Consider the following 18,100-nt stretch of genomic DNA (forward strand, 5'->3'; position numbering starts at 1 on the left):
AGCCGATAGAACAGGCGTCTGAAAGAGCTGAAAACTCCTTTAAAAATACTAAACATATCAGAGGTAAGAGAAGAAGAGTAAAATTGTCAAAATAGAAACAGAGAGAAAAAGTAAACTTTAAAGGCAGTTCTTATTTCTCATGGATATTTTCCTTGTTTTTTTTGTTTTGTTTTGTTTTGTTTTTCTAAATCTCTGAGTGTGTCGTTAGGACATGATATGTTTTCGTTGTTATGGTATAATATTTTACTGTTAACGTGACCGCTTAATCTAAAACTGCATTTGTTTTTTTGTTTTGTTTGTTTATTTTTATACACCTCTAGTTGGTTTAAGAGCAGAATGCATGTCAAAAACGTTCAAATTCAACAAGCGTCAATATTAATAAATTACTTGATGTTTCTTGATCTAAAATAATTAAGTTCAATTCTTTGCTTCTTTCCCGACAAAGCGTTCTGATGTTCCCTCTAATAGGATCGACAGTCATTAATTAAGAAATATTCTTCTGGTCATACCATGTATAATCGTTTTTTCAGTTGTTTATTTTTTTCTTCACTTTCAGAAAGAACAATGAAGAGTTTTCTCATTCTTCTATTAATCACGTCGGGTAAGAATAACAAGTACAATTAGATATAATAGTGACAATAAATCAGAAAGAAATTTAAACTAAATTTCAACTGATGATGAAATCTTGATTTTAACGTTTGCATCTGGATTTCTGAGTAAAGTACCAAGCTCGTCCTCAAATTATGATTTAGATTCCTTTGATTTCAAGAATATAATTTGCATATGGCACGATAGCAGAATCGCCCGGCTTTAATACCATGGACCAAATTATGTATTGTACGAAAACTTGACCAGTCCCAAACTATAACACATTACAGGCTGAATGGTTTCTTTGTGAAAACTAAACCCAGATTGGATAACCCCACGAATTGGTTTACGAGCAAGAATTTTGAAAATTATCATGTGCCATCTATCACACGGAAATCAGTCATAAATCAGTCACAACAGCAACTATTAAATCTCACTTCAACAGAAACTCTGGCTAATTTGTTATGAAATTATAAAGATGAATAAAGAAATCTAACCAAGTATGTCAAATATCGAAATTGAAGTGAGGACTTGAGGTGCAACTTAGCGCGAAGAGAATTGAACTTCAACTATGTTGAAAGTGTTTCAATACAGTCGATAATGCATAAAATTCTTGTCATCTCTGTAAAGCAATGTTGATTTTCAGCCTGCTTAAGTAAGACAGCCAGGGAAAGCAGCGCAAAAAAGGTAAACGATGTAAAACACACCGCTGAAGCTAAACCTAACTCGAAACGGAATTGGGTTTATGGATGGCAACCTCAGCCGGAAGCTCCAGTGTACGTTCCTCCACTGGCGAGGTCCAACTCTGGATTCATGCGTCAAGAAGGCGGCAACAACCGCGGTTTTGCGTCTCAAGGAAAATCCAGTCCCACGCTGTTATCTATGACCGGTGCTGCTGAGAATGGGCCGAGTGGTACGAGAGCCCGGAATAAAGGGAGCAATGTAACAAGTGAATACAACGGGACAAAGAAACCTGCCTCGCCTGCGATTATTTATCCATTAAAAGGTAATCAAAATTTGGATGGATATTTTGAATATATAGAGGAAAAAGCAGGAACTTCTTGTAAAATCATTAATAAGCTAGTGGACCTGCAGTGTTGGACTAATTGTACTTCTCATAAATTAATGGTTTCTCTCGTTCAGAAATTATCTTCGATTAGAGGTAACCATCTTGGTGAGATGACCCGTCCTCGTGCCCGTTTCAGGAGTTTTTAAATTTAGGATTAAGCCTTAAACTGAGAAAATAGGCTATTGTGTCATTAATTGGTCCAATTTCTATCGTTACTCACTATCAAAATGATGTCATTGCTTGTCTACCCAGGGGCAAGCCACCATGCGAAACGTAATAAAACTCAAAAGAAGAGTTCAAGCTCTAAACAAGGGCAAACTCGCTCCCAGTCAACAACACAACGTGAAGCAGATGACACAGCCGGAGATGGAGGTGGAGGCCTGGGCTCTGTACTTAAGGGTGCGAACGTCCAAGGTGCTGTTGTAGAAAAAGGAATTGAAGTAATGGGAAAGCTGGTGGATAAACAACTGCAGATTATCGACGAGGCACAGGAGAAGGCAGAAAATTTCTTGAAAAAGGAGGTATGACACAATTGTATTCATACTTTACACCTCTTTCACCAAAACAAGCGTCGTGGTGCAAAATATTGAGGCTAGTAAACTACGAGTAGTCCCTCTTTCACTTGGTCCGTCGAGCGAGACCGGAAATAAACCGCGAGGAAAATATGGCCCAGGATTTCGCGAAGCCAATTTTTTTTTCTCGCGGTTCTCTTTCGCGTCGCTTGTACTGTAGTCTAGAGGCTAACTAACTTCACGATTGGTCACTTTAAAAAGGCTTGTTAAGTCTTTCAAACTTTTTAGACCTAAACGGATATGTCCCTAGGAACAATGTTGGGAAAAAGCTTACATTTTAACAAGATTGTAATAGCCGATCAAATGTTATTTGGAACAACATAAATTAAAGACACCATTTTGGAGTAAATTGAGATCATGATCGTTCTTAATAGGAACATTTCACTTTAATATTTTCACAGATTAAGTTGGACATCGTACCAGATAAATCTTGGCAAACGGAAGACATGTTTGTTCCTGCTGGTTACCATATGAACTCACATATCTCCAGTGACGACAGTGCACCAAAGGAAGTCGGCGAACCACCCTATACTTACCCAGCAGGCCTTGGAAACGTGCTTATGAACGGCTGTTGGGGGACTGGGTACAAGGAGGGAGATCCTTGCTACGCGGCAAGGTGGAAAATGGACGCTTGCTTGGTATGTAGATGATCGTACTATGATAGCCGGTGCACATCCCCCGCCTCTCCTAAAAAAATCGACTTTTTTAAGGGGAGGGAGCGGATGTGCACAGGCTATAGGCGAATCTTTATTTACACTTTTTGCCTCATTAACATTTGCTTATCACTATCTGATGACGCTAATGAAAGAAAAACTCTGAATATTGAAAGGGCATAACACTTTCAGTTACCTCTGAAAATTTAAGCCCAATACACGGAATGGTTTCGGAGAAATTCTCTTCTGAAAATTCGTATTTTTACAGAGAAATGTATGGCTCATTAACTTTTTTGCCACACAGCAATTTGGCAGTTTTTGATGGCTGATATTTCCTTCAATTTTGCTTGTAAAGAGTTGAAAATTACACAAATTGCTCAACTTAATCCGCATTATCAACTTTTGCATTTAGTTCATATATACGGCCACGGTTTCTATGAGTCAAGTCGTATGCTAATGAGGAAAAATGTAAACAATGACGTCAGCAAAGATTCGCCTATACTGTGATAGTTATTGCAAGTGTCACAAAAGGCGTGGTATTAAAGGAGCTACGTCATGGTTTCCGCATCTTGAAAAGTATAGCCTAATTTTTTCAACTACGCCGTTTGTAATCCGTGTGAATCTTCTCCATTCTTAACCACCCTTGTTAATATCTCTTTGTTTTTTTCAGTCTTAGCAAACTAAGGTTTTCTTCAATTTAAAGGTTATTTTGTACGTGGTCAAAATATCATGACCGATCTCCTTGAAGTAAATTTTGAGACTGACTGGAAATAATAAAACTATTGAAAGTGCTGTCTGGACCCGAAATCCCATTGGGCGCTTATTGTACAGCACAGAATGAGCTTGTTTTGTAATGATTTGCTCGGCAAAAGGCTTTCATTCAACACATGTGTTTATGAAGAACCCTATGAAACGAAAAGACCTAGTAAGTGTTACTACGTCTGACAGATTGCGCATCACAAACTAAATGTCTTTTCTGATTTCTGCAGAGAACAGGAAGAGTAGCAGTCTTCAAATCACTTACATTTCCGTATTTTTGCAGAACTTAATTGACGGCGCGGCATTTATGGGTGTTGGTTTTGATGGGCGTGGTGAGTACAGTCCTGAATCAAGAAAAATGAGCATCGTGCAGCGGAACTGCGCCGGGAAAGCAACGTAAGATCTGTCATCCTCACGTCTTACTGCAGGCTTCTTGAACAGTTATTTGACAGGACATTTTCGACAGTTTCTTTCCGACAGTTCAACTGCCGGCCTCCACATCCCGATATAGAGATAGTGATTACGTGTGTTTTTAGAAACTTGAATTAATATTTTAAGGTCCTAGATTGATACTTTTATCTTAGCTCCATATTTAGTATTTTACATGTAGTTATTTCAATTAATGTATTTTAGTTTAATAGTATACGCGACTCCACAAGCTTTGTAGTTTTGACTCTTATGGTGTCGAAATAGAGGTTTTATGTTATATGTTATGTTACACGATAACGATATCAGATGGCCAAATAAGTTTCTGTGAATAATTTGTACTAACTAAACATGCATGTTGCTGTGTCCTTCAGGTACGATGATTACGATGTCCCGGATACAATGAATGTTCATGGCATTTACGACACGAAAGCATCAATGGTGACATTCGAGAGTCGCAGCGAGTTTCAAAAATATCTTCAAGAGGAGGCTGGTGTGTCTGGATCATACTTTGGATTCTACGCAGGCGTGAAGTCAGGTTGGGGGGAGTCTGAGACCCAAGCTAGCCAAAAGTACATGGCACTTCTACATGTAGACATAAACAGGTATTGAAAATTGTATATTGTAAAAGCACTTGCATGAAGCGGTTTTTATTTGAGTGTTGAAACGTAATTGGTTTTGCATCAACCGCGCTATACGATCGGCTTAAAAACTTGCGCCATTTTTTTCATCCAATCAGAAGTAAAACCAAAACCAATCGTGACTCGTTCTCACTCGTTTTCCAACGCTTTGCGTCGGCTACATGTAATTACTTCGAGTTTTGATTGGTTCACTGTATTGTCTGTGTCCTTTGTGAATAGCTACAAGGATTACTTTGGTTTTGGTTTTACAACACTCAATTAAAAACCGCTCTAACTGCTGTGCTAGCTAACTTACAGCGTTTTTCAATTGAGTTTCGTAAAGCCAAAACCAAACCAATTACTTAACAATGAGATTACTCAGCCAATCTCGGGCCGTAGTAAAACCAAAACCAAAGTAATTGCCTGATCACTTTCGACACTAAATTGAAATAACTCTAAATATCGCTACTTCCCCCCTATAAATACATATTTCCGTGTTTCAGATACGAGATCTTTATTGACGAGGTGAAGCCAAACGATCTAAGTGCGTCGTTTTTGAGAGAGTTCATGGATCTGCCGACATCTTATTTTGCAGCGGACGCGCCTCTGACATATCGTAAGTCAGCCTTAAGTGTCTGTAGTTTGCATTGATTGGTCTTAGTTTTGTTATTATCCCCACTTGTTTGAGCCATCAAAAAATGTCCATAGTGTTGACATGATGAGCGATTTCTAACACTTCCAAAGATCACTGGACGAGAGTTAATTAATCTAATAACCCCTCACTTCTTTTGTTCATTCTTTTACTACCTTTCAGTTTCTATTTTATTTACTTTTTCCTAATTTTCTATTGTAACCTATCAATAAAAAGGTTTGTAATTAGATCTTGAGAGACGGGCCCACCTAGACAAGCACTAGCCATCTGCGTGCCAGTCTGACTATAAAAATGTAAATTGAAGAACGAAAACGAACATTTAAAGATTGAAGAATTGACCATTTTACAGTTGTCTGCTCATTTACCTGGCCTTTGAATAGCAGCGAGGCTGGAGGTGACCTTGTTTTGCTACAGACCTTACTGCTTTTGTTGTGTAAATCAAGTTCTTCTAATTCTGACTAGGTGAATTTACTTCACAAAAGTAGAGAGGTCTGTATCAAAGCAAGGTCATTTCCAGCCTCGCTGTCATTCAAACTGTATTGACCATATTCGCATTCTCACTATTGAAATGAAACTAGCTGGCAAACGAGGCTAGTGAGAGACGCCTTTTCAAATATATAACATATCAGCTCTGATAAATACTTACTGGTAACTAGAGGCGATTTAGCTCTGTGGCTGTTTTCCGGAGAGAAACAAGAAACAAACAAGTACAGTAAGCTAAGTCGCTTTATATTCCCTGATATTCTCAAATTAATTCCCAGATAAAATGCTTTACCAGTAACAGTTGTTAGCATCGAATACTCATTTCATCCTTCGCACACTTAGCATAATCATTTTGGTTGAACGAAACATTCTTTTTTTTATTTAACTTCCAACAGTGGATTTCATTCAGAGGTGGGGAACACACTGCATCAAGTCGGCAAAATTTGGTGGTCAACTCCAAATTCGTAAATTTATGGATGCAAGCGACGTTTCTAGCAAGAAAGAATTCGCCCGAGAAATGGAGGTGGAATACAAAAGCTTGTTCGCCAGCGTCGGAGCAAAAGAAAGTCGAAAAGAAGGACAATCGCACAGAAAACAGGCAAAAACATCATCGACAACGATTCTTGCAATGGGAGGAAGTCAGCAAATTGCCTCTATTTTATCTGATGCGTATTCACCAACGTTCAAAAACGAGTTTAAAGATTGGCTTGCTTCGATTCCTCAATATCCAAAACCTTTTGAGTTTCAGATGGCTCCAATCACAAGTCTTCTTAATTTCCGTCTCCGCGACTTGTTTCCCGAAAAGAGAAGTACCCAGGGATGCGAGGGGAATGCGGCGAATCTTAAAGAAGAGGTAACGGCAAATGAAGAAAAGTTGAAATTCTACGAAACAGTCTTCCCCAATGGAACAGTTCAGAAGCACTATTGTCAGTTTGACAGCCGTAAGTCACTAGAGGAGGCGATAACCAGGAGAAGAATAAGCCTGACAAGAGCCATCGAGGTCTACATGAAGGAGGTGATAACATATGTGTACTTTTCATAAAAGATGTCCTTATCGTTGACCATGGTTATATAGATAAATGAACGATTGATCGTTTTCTCAAGATATAGAGTCGCGAAATGCCAAAGCCACATATAACGCTGTCGTAAGACAGACATTTGAGAACACGCGAGAGATTTCAAGATATGAGCTGTTGGGGAGAGGTTTCTACACTGATATCAATTTTGACAGTAGATTTTTCACCTACAAGGCGCTCGCAGAATCCAATCTATATTCCAAAACGCGCACATAATCCGATGAAAAAAAGTTTAGAAAATTCGACCTCCCACGAAAGCGCGAAAGTAAGGCGTGGCTTATGGTGTTTTCCTCACTTACACCAGAATAACTACTGTCTTATCTTAGCTGTGTGAAGTATCTTTATCAAAAGTATTTTGCTGTCGCGAAATTTCTCTCCCAAGGGCCCAAATTCAATCACAGATATTCAGCTACCACCATGCAGCACAGACACCCCAGCAGCAGCCCCAGAGACACCAAGCCAAGCGGACGAGGTAGCAAGTCACAGCAAACTGCGTGTCCCCAGTTGGAAGCACATCACCAAAGACAAAGCCACCTTCCGAGTCGTCCTCGACATGAGAAATAATTTCAAAGGAACGAAAGACTTCAGCGATATTCCCAGAAACATGAGTCGATTAGTACGCTACGATGAAGGAAAATGGTTCACAGCTGAAAAAGATGGCTCTTTTCACCTGTACAACGCCTTTAAGAATGGAAAAACCGGAGATCCTCGCCAACACAAAATCTCAATTCTGGGACTCGTGCTCTCCTTCAATCAAAACACCGGAGGACTGTCTCTTCTGTCACATGATCTCGACGCGTCAAGAGAGTTCTTCCCAGACCTCCATGATTCACTAGCTGGACGAGAGCTAGGCCGAGCTGTTTCAGACTTCAGCGTATTAGCAGACAGGCGTGAAACCTTACAAGATCCCCCATGTAATGTGAAATGGTCAAATGCGCTTCGATTCGATCCCACTGAAACAAAAGGAAAGTGTCTTCACTTCACCGCTTCCAGTGAGGGGAACATTTTTGTGGTGTTTGCAACGTTGCCAGTCGACAAGACCTCTTGGTATTACATTGAAATCACGCCACAGAAAGTGGCCATTTATAAGGTAACGAGAGATCCAAGCTAAGGCCCTGTCCACGCTACGCCTGAGAATTTGAAAACGCGGCTTTATTTCTACGGTTAGGCCTACCATCCACACTAATCCGTCACGAAAACGGAGCTTTTCCAAAACGCTCTTCAAACGGAGGAATTTGAAAACGCTGGCTTCGTGTTTAAGTGTGGACGGAAAACATTTTGAAAACGAAGCTTTTCGAAAACGATGACATGACAATAATAATGTGGTTTCCCTTCCCGAGTTTTCCTCAAGCACAAATCCAAAATGACCAACACGTTACATTGTCAGATGCCTCCGGCGTAGTGTGGACAGAAAACATTTGATGCGTTTTCAGAGTGAAACTTACTTCAATTTCAAATTCCTCCAGCATAGTGTGGGGCCTAAGACAAACGGTCCCTCCTATGTAACCACTTTTCAAATTTGTCCCATGAAAAGGAAGTGAATCTAGCGGAAGAGAAAACAAAATGAAAATCATCAATGCGTTTAAACCATGAGTTACGAGGGTTGAACCAAAGACACAGCACACACAGTGGATTTGTCCTCTTTTGTGGAATTTTGAAATTAAGTAATGAACACAAGATTTCATTTCTGGTTTTTCAACGAGACATCATAACGAAGATGTTTTGATTAACTACCATAACATCACATATCTCAACATAACGTAACATATCTCAACTTTCAAAGCCTGAAAGTGATCTACAGCCCTGACCATTGCCTACGTTCCAAACATTGCTCTTAATAAAAATAATGCATTGCTGTTTCTTTTACATTCTCTTTGTCAGGGATTCGAACTCAAAACCTCCACAACAAATATCAACGCGCGGGGTCTGGGCGACTCATCCTTGCTTCAATCTTACTTTGTTTGCGTCACTGAGTCCAAATCAAGCACGCTTATTGAATATGGAAAAACACTGGGAACTACACAAAGTGGTGATGTCTACCTTAACATGTTAGACCTCGACAAGCCACTGAATGCGCGCTTTTACGCATTTGGGAATGGGAACAAGGAAGCTGATGTCATCGACGCACATATAGTAGCACGTGATCAAACAAAAGCCGAGTGTAAAGGTGACACGTTCATGGACCTAACCAGCAAGCTTTGCACGCAGCATTGTCACGAAGACTGTGATCCCTTATATGGTAAGCAAAGAAACTCTCCACGTTTTGGGATGTCACGCAAGTTAAGATTTCTTGTTTCACGGTGTCAGGCTTTGTTCGCGCTAAGTTTTGCGCGCATGCCGTTTTTGGAAAATCGTAACCTTATCAGAGTTCATGAAGTCCTTGACATATGCGGATATAAAAGGGCAACAATTCGCAGGTAATACTGGGAAAGTTATGAGTAAGTGAAAAGTATACTAAGGCAAAGTTCTCCTAGTGAAATGAATCAAACCTCATGCGGGTGGTGCTTTGTTTTTTGGCAGAATGCATAACCAATACCAATGAAGTTACGGAACATTTAAGCAATAGAGCACGTTTTTCGTGTTTACATAGCCTCATCTAAATACGAGGGGGATTCGGACAATGCGAGACAGTTACGCAAACCTACGGAAGCCCCAAAGGGACATCCACTTCTTTAAAATGTTTTTTTTTTTTTTTTGTAAATGGGAGTTTGCTTTTCGAAAATGGGAGTTTGTTTTTCGAAAATGAGAGTTTGTTTTACGAAAATGGAAGTTTGTTTTTCCAAAATGGGAGTTTGCTTTACGAAAATGGGAGTTTGCTTTTCGAAAATGGGAGTTTGTTTTACGAAAACGGGAGTTTGCTTTTCGAAAACGGGAGTTTGTATTTCGAAAATGGGAGATTGTATTTTGAAAATGGGAGCCTTGTTTTACGAAAATGGGAGTTTGGTTTACGAAAATGTGAGTTTGTTTTTTCGAAAATGGGAGTTTGTTTTACGAAAATGAGAGTGATGATAAAAATGATTGACAGGCCAAACACGACTCCTATTGGTCAAGATAGAGCTAGCCAATGGCGTAATGTACTTTTCGATCCTGATTTGTTTGCGCGTGAACAGCTACATTTGAATCATGTGGTGCCAGAACGATCAAAGGAGGATTATGCTGTGTTTAGACTTGAACGGTTTACCGAGGTACCAGAGTTTACTTACCTAGGTAAACATTTTCCTTGTGTAAACGCCAACTGATACTTTGGTAAATGCCGCAAAAGACAAAAGAAATTTCAGGGGCACCCAACGGATCGTTTCGGTAAATTATCTGTTCGGAAGGCCTTTAATCCCCTCTGATTTTCTTAAGAGAATTGTCACCTCGAACTTTCGTGATATGAAAAATTTAATGTCTGTTGTTTTCGGATTGTTAAAAATGTCGTTTTGAGTACCGAAAAAAAGGTCAGCTATCATTTTCGGAAAGACGATAAAACCTAAGGTTTTCGGGAAATGGACAAAAAAGCCCTAATAAATTCAAGAATACTCAAGTTCCCCTAGAATAATCGAACAGATAAACCTTTTTTTAGCGCAACCTAAAATTAACCTACAGAGTTTTAAAAGTACTCCAGATAGCCTAAAACAGCGTTTAAAAGTATTCGAGAGAAAACGGTCTTTGGGTGCCCCTGAAATTTAACCGAGGTAAAAGTTGTAATTACACTGTGATCAGGCATGGTTACAGTTGGTAACCAAGGTCAAGATGAAAGATATATCCGCTTGTGGCAGCGTAATATTTCACTTCCCGCGGTGAACAGATTGCGCGATTGTCGACAAAGCGTTTCTTTTCCAGTTTTGACTAGGCGATCATGGCAGATAACGTGGAAAGATTGGATCGATCTTCTTACAGCGAACAATCCGTCACGTAAATGAGAGCATTGTATTTTTCATTCTCAGTATTATTTACAACTTTCTCTAGACAAACTTCGATCCTATGTTGTGTAATTATTGTCGATATATTTTGCCACCAGGGAGGATGCTGCATATACAACGTATCCATGCATACTCTGGGTATGATCAAGCAGCTGAATTTTCGCCGCAATATTATGGAATGAGGTCCTTGCCTATGAAAATGATGGCACCTCAATTTACTCCTGTTCCACTGCGGTGGGATCCTCGTCCAAGTTCGATTTCATGACGTTGATAATGCAGCGCGCGCGAATGTTGAAAGATCAACTTGAGTTATTTGGGCCGGTATAAACACTGGACGAATGTACCAAGGTTTAGTAACTTGACCTTAGTAACTGTTTACCTTGGTAAAAGCTCAAATGTAAACACAGCATTAGACATATACATCGAGCTTGAGAAACATAAGCTCGATCAGATAGCTGCAAAAAACATTAAAATGTCTTAAGATAAACGTATAGCTTTCTTGAAGTAAAGCTACGGCGTCTCCGAAGAAAAACGTACGAGGGCAAATGTGATATCCGTGATAACAATCTCTACTGACTACTGTACTTGCAAACAGTTTTAATCACAGCCAGGCGTCACAATGTAGAATGCAAGTAAGCAACATGTTCACGGTAAATTTCGTAGTTTGGTCCTTAAAAGCAAATACTTGGAGATTTAAAAACATAGCTTGCAATAGAAATGAGCCAAAACAATGTATAAACACGTGGCAAATTACAGGGGTGTCAAACGCGACGAAGTGACATGCAGATAACAGCGGAAATCATGCAGACCTATGACCTATAAAAATTTGCCATAGCACGATCTAACGGCTCAACTCTACTTAAAATTCCTCCTTATAACACAACATGAAGTGCCCGTCATAAACATGAGGGAAGCGACCAAAACAAAGCCGGGTCGAGTGACCGAACAGAGAACGGCAAATGTACAAATATCACGAACCGTAGAAGTCGTGAAGGCTAGTCAACCCTATTTTACACTGAAATGTCGTCAAAGACACACAAAACAACGAGGTCGAGCTTCAAACAAATAAGGATTGAAAACGTTACATTACGCCATTGGCTAGCTCTATCTTGACCAATAGGAGTCGTGTTTGGCCTGTCAATCATTTTCATCATCAAAAAAACCCTCCCATTTTCGAGAGAACAAACTCCCATTTTCGAAAAACAAACTCCCATTTTCGCAAAACAAACTCCCATTTTCGCAAAACAAACTCCCATTTTCGCAAAACAAACCCCCATTTTCGCAAAACAAACTCCCATTTTCGTAAAACAAACTCCCATTTTCGTAGAACAAACTCCCATTTTTTAAAAAAACTAACCCCCATTTTCGTAAAACAAACTCTCATTTCCGAAAAACAAACTCCCATTTTTAAAAAAACAAACTCCCATTTTCCTAAAACAAACTCCCATTTTCGAAAAAACAAACTCCCATTTTCGAAAAAACAAACTCCCATCTTCGTAAAACAAACTCGCATTTTCGTAAAACAAACTCGCATTTTCGAAAAACAAACTCCCATTTTCGAAAAAGCAAATTCTTAATCTCGAAAAACGAACTCCCATTTTTCATAAGTGGATGTCCCTTTGGGGCTTCCGTACAAACCCGATGACGCGGTCAAGGGGTTTGCATAACTGTCTCGAATTCTCCCAACCCCCCTCGTGTTTAGACGAGGCTATGTAAACGCGGAAAAAGTACTCTATTGCTTTTATAAAATATTTCTCAGGAATACGCGCGAATCTAAACCGTCACAACTGTCTCATCTAAACACATCTATCGACCAGTGAGCGCGCGCGTAGTACCTTAGTTCTTTTACAAACATTTTTGCAAAAATGACATGTCGTTTCGTAACGTTCGGGTTACGAGGTTCTTCTTTGCATTTCAGGTTGCAACACACAGTCATCAGGGAATCCATTACCAACGGAATGTAATGTATGCCGAGTAGCAAAGGACAAAACGACCGGCAGCTGCCTTCCAGAGTGCCCCCCGGAAAAATACCTTACAGCTGATAAGCTGTGTCTCGACCTGAGTGGTATGTAAACGGGGGAAATCATATATCTAGGAAGGGGTGATGGGGAGGGAGTTTGTATAAGGGGTTATTGGCATTGTATTGCCTAGGGATAAAAAGTCTGAAAGGTGCGAAGGATATTTTGAAATAGGCCATGTTCGATATATCAATATTCTAACATGGCTCCGAGGCTTTCGAGTCAAAATTGCAAACTTTTTAAGTTCTTTTTGTCTCTCAATTCCCAAACGAGACTTGGATACAAAGAAAACACCACCAAATATAGAAGTTTGTCCTGAAGGCCTCGGAGCCATGTCAAAGATCAATAATATCGAATGTGGCCTATTGGCAATTTAGGTAATGAGGGGGAGGGGAGTATCTTGTTTTACGACTGAGAAAGACGACTTTTCTCACCCGTCATGGGTCAGAGGGCGAATTCTATGCCAGAGCAGGAACATGTAACTTTGCATGTTTTCACATAGAAGGGATGTAGACTGCGCTGACAAACTCCTAGCAGTGGAAAGCTGTTATTCTTTTGCGCCGTGTATAACTTGTTATCATTTTATGACTATGCCGAACTGTGCTAAAAATAATAGAAGAATAGTAGATCATAAAAGAAGACGAATTGCTGGTCTTCATAGAGTTCACGAAACTCAATCGTCTATTTTTTCTGGTTTGGTTTATGCTTGCCTTTGAAAACAGCAATAAAATATTTACCTGTGGGTCAGCTATAGCACTGTAACTTGATGCCAAAAATTTAATCATGATGTCACGAAACTGTTTGCTTAGCTGACACTGATGTCAGGTTTATAAAAGAATTCACACTATAGACGGCGGAAAGTGTATAAAGAAAGGAAAATAATTTCTCAGCTGTATTTGCAGTTAAAACAATTGCAACGAAGCCTGGCAAAAAAAGATTGCCAAATAAAAGGAGAAAAGCAACAGAACTACATCATTCAAGCGTCAACCGCGAATGCAACATGGCTGCCGGTTGTAGGATCTATCTTTGCCCACCTACTACTAGCTACTACTACACCAGTTAGCGGGTTGCAGGAAAACTTTGGGGGTGAGTTTAGATATGAATCAGTTGCTTAGCAACATCACCGCCGAAAATTGTGGGTTCGGTCGCCTCTGAGATGGGATAAAAACCAAAAGAAGCGCCTTGGATGTAAAATAGAAGTAGGCGAAAGCCCATAAAGTAACCTTTCTCGCGTATGACAAGGAAGTTGTGATTAGGATTGGAATGGAGCTAAATTCTATGCCTTAAAATAAGGAAAGAAAAAATGAAGTGAACAAATGTTGTTTGGCGGCTTGTGAACAATCACTTTTAATCAGCAGAAACTACACAGCTCTTGACAGTGATATGTAGACATTTGTTTTGAGTCAGCCGTATAAGAGACTAGTTCTCTTGCAGGATGCTCAGCTCAATGTATTTGATGCCTTCTTTCTCTTGTGCGTCGTCGCCATAAATCTCCAAAGATAGGCCGTTGTTGGGATTCAACTTGTACTGGTAAACCATTTCCCTGCTGAAACCGCCGTCTAGCGGGACGAAACAGGTTCCCCAACGGTCAGACAGGCTTAACTGGATCTCGAATCTTCCTGGGTAATAAGACTCGGATGGCTTTGGGAGTAACGTATCGGTATGACGAGTCATGGTATTCCCGCTGGGCCCATCTATACCAAGACAGGGGGCAGTCGATGGGTAGTTGGTCTTATCAAGTGTCAGCATGCCGACAAAGCGATCGCCATCTGAAATAGCAAATGAAGGATCGCTATCTGCTGAGCCAAATTTCGTTTCCAAGCCAACCGCCATCTTGGCGACAAGTTTGGCATTTTTACCGATGACTCCTGGCGGAATCAGTGGAACAATCATCAGTCGATAGTAGTTGCTTGGAGCACTGAGGAATGTGAGTAGTCGAGGAGTCAGGGTATTGTGGTGATGGATGAAGGTAGCAGCCTCAGCAAGCTTCGTAGGTGTGAAGAATTTGTAAAACACAAGCTGTACGTACAAAATAGAAGACAAAACTTATTTAGTTTACCGCTCACTTTTTTTTTTCAAGCGAAAACAGCGTTGTTAAGGCGTCAAGTGTAATACTGAGTCTAATCTAAAAAGAACGCAGATTCTTAAATAAACGAAATAAAAATTATTTGTTGCTATCGTGATCCATATTTACTGCTGCCCGTAGAAGTAGTTTCTGGCCAAGACGGATTTTTACTGACCATTGTCACCAAGAAGGACTGGAAGCAAAGAAAACAGATTTAAGTTGTCTAACCTGTGGCTGCAAATTCGACGTGTTTTCATCCTTAAGATCATTTGCTTGGGCCAACGATACAGAAAATATCAGCAAAACTATTTTGATAATGTTCATCTTTATACTCATTTCGGTTCCGACCGGACTGCTTCGATTCAAGATATGGTTACAATTTGAGTTCAACTAATAAATTGAATGGTGTCATTGATTCAGTGGAACATTACTGTATATGATCAAGTGTTTCGAAAATTTTCGCGTTTCCGAAGCAGACCTTTATTTGTAAGTTAAGTTATTTATGATTGTCAAATAATCATTAAGTAGACAAAGGAATCGCAAAATTTGAATTTCAAATCGATTTAGCAAATCGATGCCACTGATCATCACAAAACTTCTTCGGAAACTTTCAGCTGATTGTCACTTCCGTAGAGAACAGAAGCCCGTCTTTCATTAAAATACTTTTCTGACAACTTTTGATGCCACAACTACGACAAAATTCCAAAAGAAATAAAACTTCATTAATTAACATATAAATGAACTACAAAACATGGTTTATTTGCCCCCAGTGACAACCATAGCCTTGAAGGCTTCATCCATTTGGGACGGTCATGTTTCGCTGTTAAAAACAACCAAAGATCACTGAAGTATGACATCGTTTCGAACATCACTGTAATTTGATCTAGGGACTCGTAAATCTTTGCGTCTGGAGGCTAGTCCAATTTCCTAGCCTAAAATAAAACTAGGGTATTTAAAAGGTAGTAATGCTGCGGCACATTCTGTTGATAGTGACATCTTTTGCGCATTGATTCATCAACAACTTCATGCATGATAACGCATCGATGGCGACGTGTGACAAGGGATCGTGACAGAAAAGCGCATAGTGATCTGAACTGTGTTTGGACATAAAACGATACACATCAACCTCCCCTTTACCAGATCGCGAAAATCGAAAGATGTGGAAATTGTAGGAGCAGAAATCTAACTTATAAATTCTGTACTGGTACGCATTAAATGTCTCTAGAATGTTGACAGACTGTGTCGAGGACGCGTCCAAAGCGATGTGTGAAAATGCTAAAGCTTTAGCTTAAATTCATGTTTGGATGAAAAGAGATAGATCGCAGCATATATGAAATAAGCATGTTCTACGGTTTTCGTTTGTTTTAATTATTCTGCAAGCTTTAGTAACGACGATTTCTCTTCATTTAAGAATTCGACCATTAAGAACAAAAGCAAGAGTTGTGAAAGTGAAGCACGATCTCCTTGACATCGTTTTACAGGTTAAACCACTAATCTTTCTCACAGTCGTGTTCCAAGGAAAGTTAAGTCTGATTCACGATATGGGAAACATGGGGAGATGTCCTCGTCAACCATCACGCGATAGAAATCTTGAGCTCATAATCTAATTGTTTAATATATGGAGGGAGTCGGGGTACACATCCAAATCCACGTCAAAACAAAACCATGTGTCTAGATATACGTGATCGCTGGACAATATGGCATAATCCTAATATTCGTTTATTTTGAAATTACAGCTACCTATGATATGGAGTTTCCAGTCGTAGATCAGCAAAGTGTGAAACGCGCTACAGCCAGGGAAGTACCTGAATTACAAGCTTTCACGTTGTGTTTTTGGATTCGCCTTCCTCGAGGTTACAAGAAGAAGTCTTTCCTCATGTATCCAATAATCGAATACAGAGGCTCCGAATCATTGTACATCGGCTTGGTAGGAGAAGAGACAGATCTAAAAATGGATTTTATCTTCGATGGAGGAGGGAAACAGTAAGTCATGGATTTTATTTCACTAAACAGAACACTGAGAGCCCATCCCAAAAGTACTCCTGTGTAATAGTGACGGGGATAATCTTGTTACCGTTGAGAGGTTAGCGCTGTATTAACACATGACTATCGTTAAGATTATTCCCTGGCATAGCCTGGGAACATCCACCCCCTCCCCTCAAAACTATCGGGGAGATGGACCCTACCCCTCTTTTTTAGGGGGGGGGGAGGTACGGATGAACACTGGCTATCCCTGGCACACTACAGGGCATTAAACCGAGAAAACATGGTCCGTGATTTCCTGTCAGACAATGAACTTGTACCTCTTTGGGGAAAATTAATTAAGGCAATGCCCGTAAACTAAGATCCTAGTATCTTTTAGAAATTCTTTTTGAAGTGTCTTGAGATTACCCCCGTAACTTTTAATAGTTGATCCCCGGAGACTCATTTGAATCACTCCAGGGGTGAACACCCCCCCCTCCTCAACTTGCGAAGATGGGCCTAGGTTGTGTAACACGTGTCAGTGCCAAAGGTCCAAGGGTTCAGAATATTTCCACAGTAGTTGGCGTTACTAACACTGATATTTTTCTCAATAGCAACACTCCTCCATTCTTTTCCACTTCAGATTACCGCTGACTGCTTTGACGGACAAAAACTGGCACCAGATTTGCATCACGTGGGCAGGTCACAGTGGAGTGACGATACACTACTTGGACGGCTTGCGCAAGGTCGCCGACACCCGTCTGATCGGATCCCTGGAGGGTGGGGGAGTGTTGACAATCGGTCACTATACAGAATACCCTTATCAAATAACAGGCCTGAATCTATGGGACAAAGTCATAGCTCCTGAAGATATTGCCGAGTTCTCCAAAGCGTGCGAGAAGGGCAATGGAAATGTCAAGGCTTGGGCAGATTTTTACGATCTGGCCAAGGCAGAGAACGTTAACTTGGTAACTCCTTCAGCTTGTCGTGTAAGCCAAGAGGGTGCTCAGTGACTGACTAAGCTGTTGTGTCCTAAATAATTAGAACAGCTTCTGAATAAAGGTGTTCGCTGTTAACGTTTCTGTCTCCGAACCTCCCTTAAGTGATTTTTAAATGTAAGTTGACGATTAAACCACAAGTCGTGAGTTAAAGAGCAGACGTTTGCTCCAAAGAAACCAAATAGTGGCCGGAGGAGTTATAAAGTCGAGAAAGACCCAACCCGGATACAAAATGCGTATAGCAGAGAGCACAA

The 18,100-nt window shown here is 40.2% G+C and overlaps 2 protein-coding genes across 2 annotated transcripts; one reads left to right on the forward strand and one right to left on the reverse strand.

Annotated features, from left to right (window-relative positions):
- The first annotated feature begins 1,242 nt into the window (after positions 1-1,242).
- Positions 1,243-17,924, forward strand: LOC110042155 (uncharacterized). Its single transcript, XM_089295197.1, has 12 exons — positions 1,243-1,594; positions 1,910-2,178; positions 2,631-2,867; positions 3,925-4,037; positions 4,442-4,672; positions 5,191-5,303; positions 6,218-6,837; positions 7,281-7,988; positions 8,780-9,137; positions 12,722-12,868; positions 16,623-16,869; positions 17,492-17,924. The coding sequence occupies exons 1-12, from the start codon at positions 1,402-1,404 to the stop codon at positions 17,859-17,861; spliced, it is 3,606 nt and encodes a 1,201-aa protein (XP_089151323.1). The 5' UTR covers positions 1,243-1,401; the 3' UTR covers positions 17,862-17,924.
- On the reverse strand, positions 14,141-15,396 carry LOC110042137 (uncharacterized). Its single transcript, XM_020747486.2, has 2 exons — positions 15,115-15,396; positions 14,141-14,840 (listed from the first exon to the last, which is right to left on the reverse strand). Exons 1-2 carry the CDS (start codon positions 15,220-15,222, stop codon positions 14,241-14,243), a joined length of 708 nt encoding a protein of 235 aa, XP_020603145.2. The 5' UTR covers positions 15,223-15,396; the 3' UTR covers positions 14,141-14,240.
- Positions 17,925-18,100: the final 176 nt, after the last annotated feature.

The sequence above is a fragment of the Orbicella faveolata genome, unplaced genomic scaffold (genome assembly GCF_042242905.1).
Source record: "Orbicella faveolata isolate gen_17 unplaced genomic scaffold, um_ofav_v1 contig_26, whole genome shotgun sequence".
Classification (NCBI taxonomy): Eukaryota; Metazoa; Cnidaria; class Anthozoa; order Scleractinia; family Merulinidae; genus Orbicella; species Orbicella faveolata.

Bases quoted from the DNA above. Each gene is read 5' to 3' on its own strand.
- LOC110042155 (XM_089295197.1), top strand. From the start codon at position 1,402: ATGCGTCAAGAAGGCGGCAACAACCGCGGTTTTGCGTCTCAAGGAAAA. The intron at 2,868-3,924 runs GTATGTAGATGA...GTATTTTTGCAG, and splicing joins GGAAAATGGACGCTTGCTTG to AACTTAATTGACGGCGCGGC. The intron at 5,304-6,217 runs GTAAGTCAGCCT...AACTTCCAACAG, and splicing joins GGACGCGCCTCTGACATATC to TGGATTTCATTCAGAGGTGG.
- LOC110042137 (XM_020747486.2), bottom strand. From the start codon at position 15,222: ATGAGTATAAAGATGAACATTATCAAAATAGTTTTGCTGATATTTTCT. The intron at 14,841-15,114 runs GTTAGACAACTT...TTGTACGTACAG, and splicing joins CGTCGAATTTGCAGCCACAG to CTTGTGTTTTACAAATTCTT.